Raw genomic sequence first — 18812 nt, 5'->3', positions numbered from 1 at the left:
ATTAGTGGGAAAGCAGGAGCAGAGAGAACCTGGATCTGAGAGAGGAAGAAGACCACACAAGCTATGGTAACAGACAAATGCTGTATTTTCCTGCTAAGGTGGTTCTCAGAGATCAACTTCAATCCTCTGGTTCCCCCAAATGGAAATCATTGCAGCAGTCTAGGACTAGTTGGAGCCATTAATTTAAAATTCAGCAATAGGGGCGCTTGGGTGGCACAGCGGTTGGGCGTCTGCCTTCGGCTCAGGGCGTGATGCCGGCGTTGTGGGATCAAGCCCCGCATCGGGCTCCTCCGCTATGGGCCTGCTTCTTCCTCTCCCACTCCCCCTGCTTGTGTTCCCTCTCTCGCTGGCTGTCTCTATCTCTGTCGAATAAATAAATAAAATCTTTTAAAAATAAATAAATAAAATAAAATAAAATTCAGCAATAAATCACATCCTTTCAGAAGAAAGTATACCCAGAACTGTGGGAACTGTCTACCCAAGGACCAGGAGTAGAAGAATGGAAAACCAGATGATAGATGCCACTTCTATTATCTACTGGGAGGGAGGGGGCAGGAAAGAATCCATGCACTCAATAAATATGCCTTTTCTCACTGTTAAGGGTTTGTTAGATGGCGGTGGGGGGAGCCTTAAGTTGGTTTAACTCTGCAAATGAATTAAGGAGAACTGAAATAGGCTTTTGCAGGTGACTGAAATTAGTCAAATGCAACTAGCTCCAATCTACTTGTCTGTTTTATTTCCCTTCACAACAGTTATTTTAATGCTCAGAGTCAGTCACTGGACCCTTGCGATCCAGAGGGCCCCTGTTTGTAATACACCCTCTGATTATGATGCCCTACTCACTTCAACTCCAGGGGTGAAAACCTTTCCACTGTAAAAGATAACTCAAATAACAAGATTCCCTAACCAGATGTGATCTCTACCTGCCTCAAACTTCAGAGACTGTTACAAGCTTTACGATGTGCTCTGTCATATATTCATTATATATGCCACAGTTTTTTGCATCCTATTCTTATTTCCCAGAGTAAACCTCGAATACTACATTCATCTTGTCCAAAGCAGGTAAGCAATGCTTTTAAAATTATTATTAAATTAGCTCCCTACAATAGAAGCAGATCATTTATTTGAAAAGAACCTGAGCGGGAAGAAAACGCAAATATCTAAGACACATGCAAAGCATGAACATCATGCCTCGCGACAGTCCCAACCAAGGCAAAAGCATCAGACCCTGTTTTCCGCCTCGAACGTGAGACATAAGGAACTTAGCCCTGAGTGCCACTCACTTCCCCAGACAAGGACACACTCAGGGCAAGAGGCGCGGAGTTTCACCAGTTGCTCAACCAGACCCAGGGCAAGGCGCTTCCTCTTTCTCCTGCTCCACTCCACACAAGACGGTCAATCCCGGCCCACTGCACCTGCGACCTGAAACGTCTACGGGAAACCAGCACTTCCGGACCTAGGCTCCGGAGGGGAATCGTTCTTTAAAAGCCTGACCGCGCGCTGCGCCCGGAGCCGGAGAAACGGGCCGCCCCTCCTCGTTCCCCACACGGGGTTCCTCGGTCTCCGCCCGGCCGCGCCCCACTCCTCATCCTCGAGGACACCGGCTGCGCGGCCCGGGCGGCGACAAAGGGCCGGGCCCTGCCCGCGACCGTCCGTGTCCGCACCGGGTGAGGAGCGCCTTCCTCTCTCCCCGAACTCCCCATCACGTACCTACTCTTCCCTTGCCGCCGTCACCGGCCGCTCGCAGGGGAGGCTCCTTCCCCAGCAGCCGCTGTTTTGTTTCCGATGTGAAATCGCGGCCTCTAGAGCTGCCCGGCCCAGGCCCCGCCCAAAAGGCTTCGCTGATGTCGTCATTTCCGGCTCTGGCGTCGTTGGCGGTCGGCCGGGGGAGGGGCGGGACCTGTAAAGGCAAGGGCGGGACCCACAGACGTAGGGGGCGGGACCTAGGGGAAGAGGGTGGAGCTTCCGGTGGCGCGCGCGGATTGAGGGGCAAACGCTGCGCTGCGGGCGGCCCCGGGACCTAGTCTGAGACCGCCTGGGATTTGAGACTGCTGTTTAGCTGAGGACCAAAGTTTCTACGTTAACCGGACCCAGCGTGTGCTTCTTCCGTCTACAAGTGATGACATCTTAAATCTAACGTCCATTAGTACCTATTTGTAGTGTTTCTCAATACGAATCAGCTGCACGACAGTCATGAGTATTAATTAAAATTGTAAATACTTGTGGCCTGCACACCCTACCCAATGAATCAAAACTTCTGGTGGGGGGCGGGAACCTGAGAAACTGCATTTTAAACGAAGCCCGGGATTCTTACGCTCCAAGTTTAAGATCGAGTCTTACATGATACGCTTCCAGTGAGCATAAAATGTGTCTTATTTTTGAAATCCCAAAACCAGAGTACCTGGTACACAATGAATTGCTCAACGATCACTTAATTTCCTCATCTGCCAGCTTTCCGTCCAAATTGCGGTTAAGACAGTACCAGTAACTAATTTCTTAAGTAGCATAGCACACTCATCTGAAAGCTAAAAGTAAACAATAAAATCATGTAAAACCAAAGAGGAAGAATAGAGAAATGCTCAAATTCACAGGTAACAGAAAACTGACAATGAAATCAATGATGCATGGCATCTGGCCATGATGATATGTTTCTTTTAAATTGATACGTTTTAAAATGATATGTTTCTTTTAAATTCCTCCCCCAAGATAGCCCTTCATATTCCTGCAACATCAGTTCCCAATCCTTCCCTCCTATCCCCACCCAATACATGAACAGATTTAAATAGGTTTTATACACTTCATATTTAGAACATCAGTTTTTTCCATTAACAGGATAAAGATATGTTGGGTGAATTAAAATGTTGACACCCCGCCCCAAAGATATTCTCTAAAGTTCTCATTTCCCCTTCCCTCCTTAAATTTCACAAGGGTAAGAGTTTTTTCCTATTTGTTCACTTCTATGTTACAAGTGCTGAGAACAGTGCCTAGCACATAAAAGTTCAATACATTCGTCAAACAAGCATAGCTAAACCCCATCTATTTGTGAACTGGTTAAGTCTCTTTCTTTTTCTTTAAGATTTTATTTATTCATGAGAGAGAGAAGCAGAGGCAGAGGGAGAAGCAGGCTCCCTGCTGAGCAGAGAAGCCAATGCAGGACTCAATTCCAGGACTCTGGGGTCATGACCTGAGCCGAAGGCAGATGCTTAATCGACTGAGCCACCCAGGCACCCCTGGTTCAATCTCTTTGAATGCAATCTGGTTAAATAGGAGTAGAAAGTCTTAAAATGCTAATGGACTATTTTTAGACACAATCTCAATATAAAATATTTGTGCAAAGATGTTCACAAAGTATTTACAGCAAAAACTGGAAAGCTAAATATCCTACAATTATCATTCATCCACTTCACACAATGTCATTAAAATTGTTTATGAAGGTTGTAACATTCTTATTCTGGTAAGTCAAAAAGACATAAATTTATGCATATGTATAAATACAACTGTCAAAACACATTCCCACAAAAACTAAACAAAAAGGTGATAAAAAAAAAAAGTGATAAAAAAGCAACCAGTGACTTTAAGTATTAAGTAACTGGACTACAGATAACTTTTCCACCAGTTTTTGCTATTTCTTTATCTTCTTAGAAATACAAACACCTTTGGGGCATCTGCAGAGCACTCAACTCTTTATCTCTAGGTCATGAGTCTGAGCCCCACGTTGGGTGTAGAGATTAAATAAATCTTTTTTTTTAAAGATTTTATTTATTTATTTTTGAGAGGGGGGTTGAAACAGAGGGATTCTCAAGCACAAACTGGAGCGCAGAGTCCAAAGCAGGGATTTATCTCAGGACCTTGAGATCATGACCTGAGCCAAAATCATGAGTCATCGCTTAACCAATTGAGCCACCCAGGCGCCCCATAAATAAATCTTAAAAAAAATTTTTTTTTTAGTTTTCTTAATTAAAAGAAATACAAATACCAGGATTTGCTGAGGAAGAGCCAGCAAAGACATTGGGAAAGACAGAGTAGGACAGGGCAAAAGTAATATCCTAGACATCAAATAGCAAATGTCCATGGTGTTAAGAGATAGGGTAGAGGCTCTCACAAGGTCACAGAGTCGCCTTTAGGCCATCACCAGTCATCGGTGGAATGGTGACACAAACATGAGTCTAGAGGCATTTGGAATGCACACGTAACTCTAAGCTACTCTTTGTGGAATCTCAATAGCGTAGTGGAAAGGAGATAGGATCCAAGGTTAAGTTTTTGTGTTCTTTAACACTTAGTCCAGACTGAAGAATGAAGATAAGGAAATACTTGACCAAGGATCAAGAAACCACAAGTTAGAAACCAGAGCCAGTGCAGTGGGGGAGGTCTTCTGGATAGGGTAAAGTTATCATTAACTATAGAAAGCAAAGGTTTAAGATGCATGTCATCATAAACTGGAAAGCTAGAACTGGAGAATATGCTTAATGACTTTTAAAGTTAAGGTTTTGTTAAACTTGAGACTTACTTGCTGGGGGAGAGAGGGAATCGAAGGACTTTTACTCATCCAGTGAGTATTTCTTCCACAACTACTATATAGCACTGGAGTTTCAAAAACAATAAAAGCTGGAATGTGTGTGGAAAGGAGCTGGAGTTCAGTAAAAGAATGAGAAATATAGCACTGAGGGTCCAACATATCTGTAGTGGTACATTTATATTTTCCCAAAAGTGTTTGGAACTTGGGAGCAGGAATGGAGAAACAAAACAAAATAAATGGTGGCAAAAACCACACTAAGTGGTGAAAGATGCAGCAGATGGAAAACCCAGAGTGCCAGACCTTGTTAGAACCACTTGGGGGAGAGAGGCTGTCAGAGACTAAGGCTAATGAAGTCACCGGTCACTACTAGTAATGTGAAGTCAAGACCCGGTCAGAGAACCAAGGCCAGTTACTTACACCATTGATTTCAAGGCAATGCAACTCAACACTTCCCACATAAAAGCAGTTTGCCGTTTTTTAAGTAAACTCTATGCCCAACATGGGGCTTGAACTCACGACCCCCCCACCCCCAGACCAAGAGTCACAGGCTCTATGGACTGAGCCAACCAGGTGCCCCTGCCTTTATTTATACACAATGTTGCTGCCCTGTTTCTTATGGGAATAAAGAATTTAAATATGAGAATAAACATTGTCATCAGAGCTTGGTGCTTGGCCACTATCTTATCAGCTCTAACATCATTCTTATTCTTTCCAAGGATTATCTCCTTAGACTTGGACCTGATTAAGGGTTATCTTGTATTTTCAGCCTTCAGTTCTGTGTATGTTTGTCAATATTTTATTAAATTCTAATTTCCTCCTTAATCAAGAACTTGGGTCCCCCTTTTTAAAAAATGTGCCTCAATAGATACTTAAAAATGAAACTTTCATAGCTTTTTCACCTATAGTAACAATGAATCCAGTCTCTTCAGTAGGTTGTATTTACTAGTATTTTTTAATTGACAGAAAAGAAATGAAATTTCAGTTTTTGGATTCTACAATGTAAAGTGTTCACTAGTTTCTCCTTTTGTTATTTAAAAAAAAAACAGGAAAAATAGTTGTTTAGCACTATTTTTAAATTCACACCTAATAATTTTTGCTTCAACAAACACTTGCTAAAAATGCTTCCTGTGGGATTTTATTTTTTATTTATTTTTTTAAAGATTTTATTTATTCATTCGACAGAGAGAGAGAGACAGCCAGCGAGAGAGGGAACACAAGCAGGGGGAGTGGGAGAGGAAGAAGCAGGCTCCCAGCGGAGGAGCCTGACGTGGGGCTCGATCCCAGAACTCCAGGATCACACCCTGAGCCGAAGGCAGACGCTTAACAACTGAGCCACCCAGGTGCCCACTGTGGGATAATTTTATTAACAAGCACTTCCCTCTCCCCTGGGGTTGATATCAACATCTAGACCAGGCCTGCCCAAAATAGCTTTCTGAAACCATAATAATTTTTTTTTTAAAGATTTTTAAGTTCTCTATACCCAATGTAGGCCTTAACTTACAACGCTGAAATGAAGAGTCACATGCTCTCCCGACTGAGCCAGCCAGGTGCCCCAATCATAATGATGTTCTATAATCTGCAATGCCCATATAGTATTGCCAGCCACTGGTTATATATGGCTATGGAGCACTTGAACTATATTGCAACAAGAAACTAGATTTTTTAGTCACATGACTTCCAAACACTTGAAATATGCTAGCGTGATTGAAGAACTGAGTCTCAAAATTATTTAACAAACTTAAAACCTTGAGTAGCACAGATCTAGACCATGAATTAGAATCCCAGATATAGGCCTCTAGACACCCATACGTCAAGAACACTGTAGTAGTGTTGCTTTGGGTGGACAATGTGACCTCTAAGTTCTCTTCTACTATTACTACCTCTGCTGAGAATCTTCCTATTGCCCCTTCCCTCTTGACTGTGAAGTTAGCTCATGAAGTTTGACAGCTGGTATAGTACTTTGTCTATTAGTATTCCTCTCATTATTCTTTCTCAACCACTATTAGACCATCAGCTACTAGAGGAATCTTATGGCTATTATTCTACCTACCATTTAACATGAATGCCACATATTAAGTGTGCTTCAATGGCTAAATGAAAGTTATACACAAAAAAACAAGAGGGACTACCTGTTAACAATTCAGCTACCACTCTGGGCATGAGACGCTAGGTCATAAATCCCAACTACTATGGAATGTGGCACAGTAGGCATACTTGGGAGTGTCATTAAATGAAAACAATGTGGCTTGAAAAGAATTTTTATTTACTTTTGCTTATAGAAATTATCTTTCATTCCTGGGCATTTTAGATTGCTATTCCTAATTTGGCCTCCATATGAGACAAGTGATAAAATCAAAGGCAAAGATTCTGTCAAATAAAGATGAAAATGTAAGCACTCATGCAAATAAATTATTTCAATAATTCAATATAATCACATTTCAAAAAATCTACCATTTATCAAAAAATCATAAGCTTACTTTGGCCTACAGTGAATGTTATAGTTAATAGTTCCCGGGTTTGAAATATATATATAATATGAATTTCCCAGTTTTTTTCCTGACACCTAGACTGTTTCTTTGCCTATTTGGGATTCTTTTCTCATACCCTTTATATCCAGAGCATTCAGAGATCAATTTCACCATCTTTGCTGAGCAATACTATTTTCCAATTTCAGATTGTTAAAAGAAGGCTGAAATATGGCCTGAAAATATCTGTAGCCATTTTGACATAAAACCTTTCAGCAGTTTTGGGGTTAAAAGTGGAAACATTTATAGAGCTCATCAGAAAAAGGGTAAAAAAGCTTCATATACACACTATTTATTAATATTACAACTTCTTTACTTCACATGTGAGAAGAAAATCTAAGTGTTCCATTCAATTTGACTCTAAGCTCTTTCCCCATTTGTCCACTGCATCTAGCATTCGTGCCTGATGAGTACCTGAAACAGCACTCCACAAAATCATCATCCGCCTCTTCTACGTACACAAATGCTAGGGTAAGAATCAGAATAAGGAAAAAGAGTTCTCTAAGGAGCAAATGGTCTGGGACTGGCTGGGAATAAAGCCTAGAATAAGACTTGTTCTGAGGCACCTTTTTTGGAAGACTACTTCATGTTCATGAACATACATAATATGCATCTGTTTGCCTCAAAAAATGTTCTTCTCTTTATAATCTACTTAAAAAGAAAATTAAGCTGCATTTTTGTAGTCTGTTAGGATAAAATACTAGTACAGGTTCCCCCGGCTTTTCAGAAACCAAGTTACTCCGCTTTTATGAAAAACCTACAGTAGCACCTGGTTTTGCACACCAAAAGAAATCTGAAGAGGATCTTCACTTTTACGAAAAAAGACGAAATACATCAAGATAGCAGTCAGTGTTTGTTTTGCTGCAAGCCCTTTAACAGCACAGCAATAAAAGCAGCCCGTGCATCTGGATTGGGGCCAGCAAGTGCCTCCCCGGGGACTGCACTCAGCATCGAGCCACCACGGCTTTGAACTAGGTCTGTGAGCATCTGTGCTTTATCTCGATTTATTTCGTTCATCTGTTAGCAAGATGTGTTCTAAGGTATCAGGTAAATCTGAGAGAGATTGTTTTTCCATGAGGGAATATTCAAACAAAATTTCCATATAAATGAATGGTTATTGCTTCTTTGCTTTACGCCATTTTGGCTTTCACAACGTTTCACAGGGACACTTTTGGGATAGCACAGGAAACCTGTACTGAGTACACGTCTTCAACTGCTCATCAAAGTGTAGTCAGTCCTTGGATCAGTTAGCACTGGCATCACCTGGAAGCCGGTCAGCAATGCAGAATTTCCGGCCCCACCCTAGCCCTACTAAATCAATCTACATTTTAACAAGATCCCCCAGGTGATACAGGTACACACTCAAGTTTGAGCCGAACTTCAACTTATCATTCCTTCTGTAAACAAATGTACATATTTAAAATGACCTATAAGGTCAAATGAGGAAAAAGCATATTTATTTTCTAACTGCCAGATCAAGAATGATTCTCAAGGGCCTCCTGGGTGGCTCAGTCGGTGAACTGGGCTCCTGTCCTGATCTCACGGTCCTGGGAGAGAGCCCTGTGCTCAGCAGGGTTGTCTGCTTCTCCCTCTCCTTCTGCTCTGCCCCCTGCTCCTGCTCTCTCTCAAATAAATAAAATCCTTAAGGGGGAAAAAAAAGGCAACGATTCCCAAGACTTTCATGTAACTTTTTAACTTGAATGGGCAATATAGATTAAGATTTCCAAAGTGAAATTAATCTATGGGCAAACGGCAAAGACGACCCAGAAATCTCAAGCAATTTATTGGAAATGTTCTTACGTGTATTCTCCCAGACATTAGAATATGCCAGTTTATACATGTCCAGTTCTTTATATGCAAATCTGAAAAACAAGAAACTCGAAAACCTTAAAACTTTAAGCTTGGTAGCAAAATCGGTCTTGAGGTGATATGAAGCTATTATAAATGGTCTTTAACCCCAGGGCTCTGATGATTCCTGTTCTGCTGCAGAAATGTTAATGTAGGAATTTGGGATCTCGACACAAATCTCACTGGAGGTGTGATGCAGTATATGGTATGTGCCCTCAAGACTTTCAGATAAGGGCCCTCTAAGATAAATACAGGAAAGAGCTGGAGAAGACAAAAGCAAGGGGAACTGACCTGAATAAACCTTGATGCTAATATTGACTAAATAAAAACCTAATATGTAGCCTTAGAAGCAGTAAAACACTAAGAGAAGACAGAGAGGAATAATAAACTGCTTAAACGACGTGTAAAGCTTGGGGGTGGCTAGGGGGTGTCAATTTGAGAAAGGGCTAGTAAAATGAATTTATGGATGGCAAGGAGAATGAACTTTCTGCAATTTTCCACAGAGACCAGAACTTAAAAATGATAGAATACTAAAAGGCAGTATTCTCCACAAATATATGATTAATCCAAAGTAAGGTAAATGGCTTTTGACCTTTGTTACTAATACTCATAAAATATCAAGTCCATCAAAAATTCAGCCCATATTTTCAAGTTATGTTTCTAGTATGCACTGCACAATTACAACATGATGCCATTTATTTAACAAGACTCTGAAAGAATGGGTCCCCAAGATCAAATATATACAGTTTTAATATTGGAAATATTTACATAATGGAACCACCTGATGGTCCAATGTTAAGAACAGTGTTTCAAATTCCTTTTAAGATGTAAAAAACATCTGGTAACTCAAGCTCAGTTATGCTTTTTAACATCACCCCCCCCCCCACTTTGTCTTTCTTAATACATACTCAGACATGGGAATAACTGCACCTAATTTGTGTTAAGAACTGTTTAAAACCTGTTACATTTTCAGGTAATTTTGCTCCCTGGTGAAGTTCTGTTCTGTAATAAAGAAACCCCCATGTATGTCTCTAAGACATCAGTGTATTTTTAAACATTGATGAGTCGAGGTAAAAGAGGTGCGTGAGTGCATACACACTCAGGAGATACAAATCCTTTTAAAACAAAAGTGAAAACAAAAAAAATTAGTGGTAACTGCCTTAAATGATTTACTTTACCCTTAAAAATAAGATGTAAACTTCACAAACTGCCATTTTGAATTCCTATTGTATTTTTTCAAACTTTCCTAGCCTGTATTGCCTAATTTTACCTTTTGTTTTTAAAAATGATTTTTTTCATTTATGCTTTTCAGATTAAGGTTTTTTTTTAAACAAAGAAGTACACCAAAATAAAGCTAAGGGCCAATTAGTGCAAAAATGCATCAAATAAAGCTCTCCAGAATCTAAGGATCTGCCTCATTTCTGAACTATGAAATTAAGATGAAAACCATTATGATTCACACTCCCTTAAAAAAGAGAGGCTGAAGGAGCCAGCTATCAAAAGGAAAGCCCCATTCCATTCACGAGACTGCTGCTTGCCACAAGAGACTACCATGCTCTGGGAGACTAATAACCTAATTATCCCAGACATTTAGTTTGGCACAATACGTTTCCTTTACGATTCTACTCCTCAATAAGGAAATGTTTAAGGGAGCCCTCCAAAGAAAATTAGGGAAAAGACATTTATACATACATTCACACAAACACATTCATACAGAGATACAGTAGGAATGGATTGTCTGCTAATCTTAGCACTCTAATTTTAAATTCCATGCCTTCAGGAGGTTCCCATCTTTGACCAAGGGGTGGTGGGAAGGTAATAGGTATGATGGGTATTCTTTCAATTAAAATCATTCATGTAGGTTCCTATACAGTACAGTTCAACATTAAGTGCAATTCTGCAAAAGAATTGGGGAGTCATTTTAATATTTACAAGAAATAGATCAGCAGAACAAGATTATATCAGATAGGCTGTGTACAGTAGCTACGGCTTATAAAACATACCAGTAATTTGTACCTGGTGAGTATAAAGAGAACCAAGGTAGGATTCAGATGTCTTTACAACCAAGGGAGTACACAGGGCATCAACAAATTAAAGGACAAAAAAAAATTCACATTTTCTACATTAAAAAAAAATTACAGATCTCACAAATGTCTTTGAAGACAAAAAAAAAGCCAAAGTCCTCTGAAGGGTGGGAAAGAAGAAATCTGAAACAGAACTCTAAATGTAAAAAGAGTTTTACTTCACAAGACCAATTTTCTTGGCTTCTGTTTCATATATCAATAATCTCCACATTTTGACTATAAAAACTTCTGCTTCTTCATCAAGTACCTAGAAAAGAAAAAGAAAAAACTCAAAAAAAACAGTAACACATGTAATATAAGCAAACATCAGCATCTCCAAATAGTGACTGGTATTTTATTATTCTTTGTTGTTGTGGTTAAAGATTTTGTTTATTTGTTAGAGAGCAAGCGAGCCCAAGCTGGGGGAGTAGCAGGCAGAGGGAGAAGCAGGTTCCCCACTGAGCAAGCAGCCTGATGCAGGGCTTGAACCCAGGACCCTGGGATCATGACCTGAGCCAAAGGCAGATGCTTAACCAACTGAGCCACCCAGGAATCTCATGACTGGTATTTTAAAAGGCTTTATACACTGACAAGCATTTACTTTCAATAAAATAACTTGAAAGAAATCAGTCTAGTGTGAGAAATGTATTTAGTAAATATAAATTATAAAAAAGGGTGGGGGAGAGAATGCATTCAGCAAAATTCCATGGCTTACTAAATACTGACACCACAATACTTTATCCAACTTTTATTCTTTTACTTTTAATTTTATAAATACTCATTCACACATGTATTGAAAAACTATTTCCTAAAGAAAGCACGTTTGTGATAAAAAAAAACACAGTAATTTAGGCAGACTAGTTATACAACTGCATAATTTAAGAGAGTGTCTTATGTACCCCCAGAACAGCCTTAAAATCATAACATTTATCAAGTCCTTATTATGTACATGATATTGAATTAAATATTAAATGAGAATGTATGTAAAGCATTCAATTCTGCATCTGGGATACAGTAAACAGAGTACGTGAACACTATCATCACCAAAAAGGATACAAGACTAGTGAACAAATAAATGGTCTTCTCCCCTTGGGAAATTGATAAATCAAATTATCTTCCTACCTACTTATGAGGTAGGGGCATTATATGGTTCCCCCTACTCATGCCCTCACTCTACATGCAGACCTGGCCTCTGCACCAGGGTTACAGTGAGGTAAAATGGAACAGCATGCTTCCTTCTACAGGAGGCAGCTATGACTGAGCTCCAAGGTATCACTGCCATGATGGAATGTGGACTAATGCCGCCAGGTCTCTGGAGCAGTTTAAGTTAGGAGGTAAGCAAACCAGGGCACCTGGGTGGCTCAATCAATCGGTTACACATTTGCCTTTGGCTCAGGTCACGATCCCAGCGTCCTGGGATTGAGCCCCACATTTAGCTCCCTGCTCAGCGGGAGCCCGCTTCTCCCTCTCCCTCTGCTCCTCCCCCTGCTTGTGCTACTCTCTCTTAAATGAATAAATAAAATCCTTAAAAAAAAAAAAAAAAAAAAAAGGAGTTAAGCAAACCAGATCTCTAGCCAGACTATATGGGTTCAAATCCCACTTCTACCTCTTATTAGATATGTGCCTTTGGCTGAGTCACTTACCCACAACGAACCTCAGTTCTCTCATCTATAGAACAGAGGAAATATTAACTACATCATCCTGTTTTACTGTGGGAATTAAGAGTTAATAGGTACAAAGTGTTCTGAACAGTGTCTGGTACCTAAGTGATCATTAAGTACCTAAAAGAAGCCGGAAAATCTGATTTCTTTTTCTTTTTCAATGACAAATAATTAAAGAACTTTTACTGAGACTTCTACGAGCCAGAGTTGACCAGCAGTTTGAGAGAACTATGCTGCAACACTTATTAATGCGAAAACTGTGCCTTGGTACAGTTTGAAAAAGATTTTTTTAAAAGAAAAAGTCATATTTTTAACAAGAACAAAGTACTACTTGAGCTAAAAATTCAATCTCATTTATTCAAGAAATATTTAAAGGGTGAGCCTGTGATAGAACTGGTTGACAAAACTAGCCAACTGAGTGGCTTCCTCCCACTCTGATAAACAATGAGCCAGAAAATTAAGACAATATAAGTAATTAACCAGTAAAGAGTCTAATTATACTCCAAATATCAAAATATTTCAACAGATCAAAATGGATTAACACTGACACATGATATCTTCACTGAGAGAAACTGCAACTTTGCCAAAGCCAAATACTAGGAAGCTGGGTTTATATTTTTTGTTTCTTAATTCTTTAACTCAGGCCAAACTATAAAACCCTCTCCAGACCCCAAGGATAACGTTCTAAAGAGATGGGAAGGTCGGGGAAGTTCAAACTTTATCCCCAAGGACCAGGATCTATTCACATTTCTCCTTCCATCTGAGGCTCAGCATTATGAAGTCAACAATCTTTTCACAAATACTTTATCAGAAATTCTGAACAACAGCTGCAGAAAACTGGGTAGCAGAAAACTAATGTTACCTGGCTTTAGACATCATACAGCGCCTGGACACAAAATATCTCAGCCTTGGAGGTCCCTTTGGTTAGGCACCCCACAACGCTCCTCCCTGACAACTCTGCAGCGGGAAATACAAGCTCTCCCAGGCACTTGTCATCTTATGACATGCTTGCTGTTTCTTCCTCCCTGACTCACCTTCCCTCTGCTGCCTTCCCACTCTGCCCTCTGTTACTCTTCATACTAACCACCCTCAACGTTAATTCGTTTTTTCATCTATTTACCTGAACTGAAAACTAACTGTGTCCCTAAAAGACCCTGAGACACTCCTGTAGCCAACTCAAGAAGTTCCTTACCTTCAAAGCCTTAACCTCACAGGAGAGGGGAAGCTGCTGAATCTTTCCTGTTTCTCTTTGTGAACAGTATCCACTGAGATTCATGAGATCTCACTACACTACCCTTCCACTCCAACAGCAGCTATTTAGCAAATAACTAGTCTTCCACCCACAACAGATGAGCACTCTTGCCGTTGATTCCCGTATTTCTCTCCAACCCTTGTCCCAACACACAGAAGTTTCAATTTCTATGTGTATGACCCAGGCGGAAAGTTCACTTATAATCTAAATAATGACATCAGCTCTACCCCAGAAGCGTTCTCCTATGGCCACATATGCACCTTACCATCGTCTGGAACAATCTACCACTTATTCTTAACGTTCTACTCTCTCACTATACCCATTCTTTCCAACACACCTCCCACACCTTCACTGGAACAACCAGCCCCTGATTCACACAACCACCAGCTCTATTCTGATGTTACTGCCTTCTCTTCCTAGCTTGGAGTTTACAGTCCATTCAACCACTCTCTCTTCTACAGTCAATTGTCTTCCTCCTTTCTTTTCTCACAAAATCACACTAGACAAATGCAACCACTGATTCGACTCTAACATCCAAATTAAATGCAGGTGGGGATCTGACGTTTACTGCTGACCAGTGGATACCTGTCCAAGTGACAAGTTACACAAATCTCTTCAAGTCTCAGTTTAGATGGTAATTACTGTGGTGCTTTTCCTAACTGTCCTTTCTACCATCGGATGCTCCATCTCCTCTGCCCCCACATCTTTCCACACATCCCCATGACTGCAAGTACGTTACGGTATACCAGTATTAGTATACCTGTCTTCCTGCTACTTAAGGGCAGATGTTCCACCGTTTCATGCTTTTAGCACATTGTTCAACCCAGTAACCATTTAATAAATGTTTTCTAAATGTATAAATAGATCCAGGATTTGTATTTACGCATACAAACACCAAAGGTGGAGGAGGGGGAGAGTGTTAGTGTTGTCTAAGGACATCTTGATGTGAGTGCTTTTAACCTCTTTCAATGCAGATTCACATTTTAATTGGGGCTTCTAAAAAGAAGATTCTAGAACCAACACAGGTAAAAAATTAACCAAATACAGAGAAGCTTAGTTTGTTTACAGATATTAATTAGAATATTAATAAAAGTAAACTTCTGACTTACCATGGCAACATCATCTAAAATGCTCTGAGGTGAACTATGAGCCATAACCTAAAAGAAACAAGTAACTGTCACTTTGGAAATAAATAAAAAATGAGCAATATAGTCAAAAAATTTTAAAGTACCCTCAAACTAATATGGGAATTTCTTGTGGCTGAAGAAACTTTCTATAAATTTCTTAATTCCCAGAATCCCACTCTCTTCAATGGAAGTTTAGAACAACCCGGGATCTTAATCACTATACTACATGTTCTAATTCAAATCCAGAGTTACAAATTCCAGTGCTACCATAATTACAAGTGGAAAGGGCAGCCTAAATTTGCTATTCCTAATGTTAAAAGAGCAGTGGTCGTGGAAAAATAAGCATTTCCTTAAAATGCAGTTAGTTATTCCTTTACAGATACAGTGCTTCTGTATCTATACTATAAAGATAAGGCTTTGCCTTCAGGAGACAATGGCAGGATGAGGTATGTCTTGGTGGTTAAGAACACAGACTTAGCTCTTACTTATTATGTAACTATGGTCAAGACACAATCTCCCCTTAGGCCCTAATTTCTACATGTATAAAATGGGGATAATAATAGTAATTTACGCTTGCTAAGGTTGTTGGGAGGTTTAAAAAACATAAAATTCTACAAAATGCTTAACACAGTACCTGCCAAGAACAAAGCCTGGCTCACAGCAAATTAATCAATAAAAATGACTATTACTGTGCTATGAAGGAAAATATTTCGCTCCTCTTCCAAAGGATGGATGACTGAAAAATTCAAGAGATTAGCTATCAGCTGTCTCCACAAATCCCCCCTCAACTGTACTTCAGCAGCATTCTAACCATTAAGACATGGGTGTGGCAACACATTCTCAGGGGCAGGGAGAGAGCAAAATTAGCAGCAGTCAGCATATCTGTCCTCCTTGACCCTCTGAAATGAAACCATATGGCATAGGGGTCTGAAATAAAGTAGAGGAATTAAGCAGCCATAAAATCTCTTAATAACTAAAACTAAACTATCATAGACTTGGCTTTGCAAGATTTTTTATTTTAGAAAGTGTCTAATATTTTAAAGTATAAAAAAATGTTGGGGATGTAGTGAGTAAAAGACTAACCTTAGAACAAACAAAATCAACTAATGTAGCTTCTTCTTCACCTATGTACTCTATAATTTTCTTATTAATCCATGGTCTAATCCGTCGTTCCATCAATATCTGCAAAATAAAGCATGGCTATTAAATTAAAGAACTTTTTATTATATTTACTATAAAGTCTACAGCCTCATGATTTTTCTTAAAACTAAAATACAGTACGCTCTCATTCACAAGTTGAACTAAGACAGTATGTATCAAGATACAATTACCTGCTTCTAATTGATGAAAACTTCAAGTACCACCAAGAATTTCCCCAATCATCTACCTAAATTCCTTGGCAGGTCAAGATGCCACATTACCATCTCTACTTGTCATTAATACAATCAGCTGACTTTGTATGCTATATTCAAAACCACTTCCAATAAAAATGATGAAATACAATTAGCTACTCACAGAATCCACAATAGACCAATCCAAGGGATAAGCAAAGAGCTCAGGTTTGGCTGTAGGAATTTTCTCAATGAGACTCTTAATATGTTTGCGCTTTTCTTCAGTGTTTACAGTGCCTTTGGCAGCATTTTTATCATCTTCACCATAATCCAAGGGAACCAGTTTCCTTTTTCGGGGTACATCATCACTGTCTTCATCCTCAAATTTGTTAAAGACACTATCTACGGGGAGTTTCTTTCTCTTCACAGAATTAGGTTGACCAGGACTATTGGAAGCACCTATAGTAAAAATACTATATTAGCACGATGACTTAACTTTCAAATGTTAACTACATTTTACAACCCACCATCCCTCAAGAGCAGTGCATAATATACTTCCACAAATCTCAGAGAAAGATCCCAACTGTAAAAAATAACTCACTACTCACAAGTGCTAGAAAATTTAACTTTTCACTTCTTCTCAGAACTTGAGGCAGCTGCAGATATAGGAGCACTAGTAGAACTACGAAAACAATCGTGAGCTAGAAAGGCATTTTTGAGTATTTTTCTATCTACCTACCAAGCAGCACATACTTATTTTTTCCTTAAGGCAAAATTTAAGTATATATAGGGGATTAAAATAAAGGAAAGAAGGAAGAAAATGCTAACGTACCCAGTTTAAGACTTAGTCCTATTTTTGGCCTATGTTCCTCAGGTTGTTGTTGATCTGGTGAATTTTCGTGAGGAATAATAATACCACATGGAGATTCATCCCCAGGAGTGTTAGGGGTTGCATTGCCACTGGCAGAGGAAACAGATGGGGCAGAACTGATGGGCCTCAGAGTTGGTTTGAGACAGGGCTTCTGCTCCGGCTCTTCTTCCTCTTCCATGGGTTCCTCTCGTTTTTCTTCTTTTTCTTGCTTTTCTTCTTCTTCTTCCTCTGATTCTGGTTCTTGCTTTATTTGTGGTTGTCTGCGCCTTTCAGCCTCTTGTTCCATCTAAAACCAAAAACTAACATGACTAACAGACCACAACTACCTCCACTCAACCAGCTTTCTGTTTTCCATTACCTTCTATAAAACCTCTATTTTTCATTAGGAATAATGAAACACTGCTTGCTTCTATAATCAGAAAGCTGAGTAGATCTGTAGAATATATTAGGTACTCTACAAAATGTTTTTTTAATATTTTTAACATTTACATATAAAATTGTTTAAACTCTTCAGATATAACAAAGGCAAATACATAACAGGTGGTTAACTGAAAAGGAAAAAGTATGTTTTTATATTTTTATTGAAGAAATTATAACACAAAGTTTCATTTTATTTTATTTTTAAAGATTTTATTTGACAGAGAAATAGAGAGAGCATGAACAGAGGGGAGGTGCAGAGGGAGAGGGACAAGCAGGTTCCCTGCGGAACAGCGGGGCTCAATCCCAGGACCCTGTAATCATGGCCTGAGCTGAAGGCAGATGATTAACTGACTGAGCCCCCCAGTAGCCCCCCAAAATTTTATTTCAGAACAGCATATAGACAACTGCATAAGAGCAACTCAAATCCTCAGCTTGGTCATCAACAATTATTTGTTCTGTGGCACGTGGCTGGCCCAGTCAGTAAAGCATGCAACTCTCGTTCTCAGGGTTGTGAATTCAAGCCCCACGGTGAGTGCAATGATTACTTATATTTTTAAGTATATCTTTAAAACGAAATTATTTGGTCTTTCTAGGTCATGGCTAAGGGTGATAGTCACTTTTGTATTCATGAATAGGGAAAGAAAGAAATAGAGGGAAAAAATTTTTGGAGTCAAAAGCCTATACCAAAATGAACACTATCTCTGAAATCATGAAAGATTAAAAACAACAACAACAAAATAACCAATAAGAGCATTATAAAAAACTTGAGTAAATACATCAATAATTTTTCTGAGCATGAAACAAAAAGTAGAACAAAAGGATCCTGGGCACGCCTGGTTGGCTCAATGGGTTAAGCGTCTGACTTCAGCTCAGGTCTTGATCTCCGGATCCTGGGATTGAGCCCAGTGCTCAGGAGGGAGTCTGCTTCTCCCTCTCCCTCTGCCCCTCCCTCCCACTCACGCTCGCTCGCTCAAATAAATAAATAAAATCTTAAAAAAAAAAAAAAAAAAGATCCTGAACTATGTAACAATTAAAAATTGGTGCATGACATGACTTAACCCCATCTATCAGTTCACAAAGTAGTACAGTGACCATTAAACAATCTGTAAGGCATTCAAACCAACTGGCAGGGAATTAAAACAAAAAAAACACACCCAACCTAAATGTTACAATGGTAAGGATTTAAAAGACCAACAAT

The 18812-nt window shown here is 39.5% G+C and overlaps 2 protein-coding genes across 3 annotated transcripts in view; both read right to left on the bottom strand.

The window, feature by feature from the left end:
• The window catches only part of PSEN1 (presenilin 1), a 73179-nt gene extending 71320 nt beyond the window's left edge, over nucleotides 1-1859 (bottom strand). For both annotated transcript variants that reach the window (XM_045807877.2, XM_045807878.2), the window contains exon 1: nucleotides 1711-1859. The gene's annotated coding sequence lies outside the window, so the exon portion shown is untranslated. The remainder of the gene's footprint in view (nucleotides 1-1710) is intronic.
• Nucleotides 1860-10797: 8938 nt separating this feature from the next.
• Nucleotides 10798-18812, bottom strand: part of RBM25 (RNA binding motif protein 25) — a 51076-nt gene continuing 43061 nt past the window's right edge. Inside the window, exons 15-19 of the mRNA XM_045807879.2 lie at nucleotides 17156-17480; nucleotides 16508-16782; nucleotides 16076-16174; nucleotides 14975-15022; nucleotides 10798-11220 (exon numbers count right to left, since the gene is read on the bottom strand). Coding sequence (XP_045663835.1) covers nucleotides 11128-11220; nucleotides 14975-15022; nucleotides 16076-16174; nucleotides 16508-16782; nucleotides 17156-17480 — 840 coding nt within the window. The 3' untranslated portion in view covers nucleotides 10798-11127. The remainder of the gene's footprint in view (nucleotides 11221-14974; nucleotides 15023-16075; nucleotides 16175-16507; nucleotides 16783-17155; nucleotides 17481-18812) is intronic.

The sequence above is a fragment of the Ursus americanus genome, chromosome 26 (genome assembly GCF_024610735.1).
Source record: "Ursus americanus isolate L20-20 chromosome 26, mUrsAme1.1.p, whole genome shotgun sequence".
Classification (NCBI taxonomy): domain Eukaryota; kingdom Metazoa; phylum Chordata; class Mammalia; order Carnivora; family Ursidae; genus Ursus; species Ursus americanus.
Note: the sequence above shows the minus strand (reverse complement) of the source record. Positions and strands in the feature narration are given on the sequence as shown.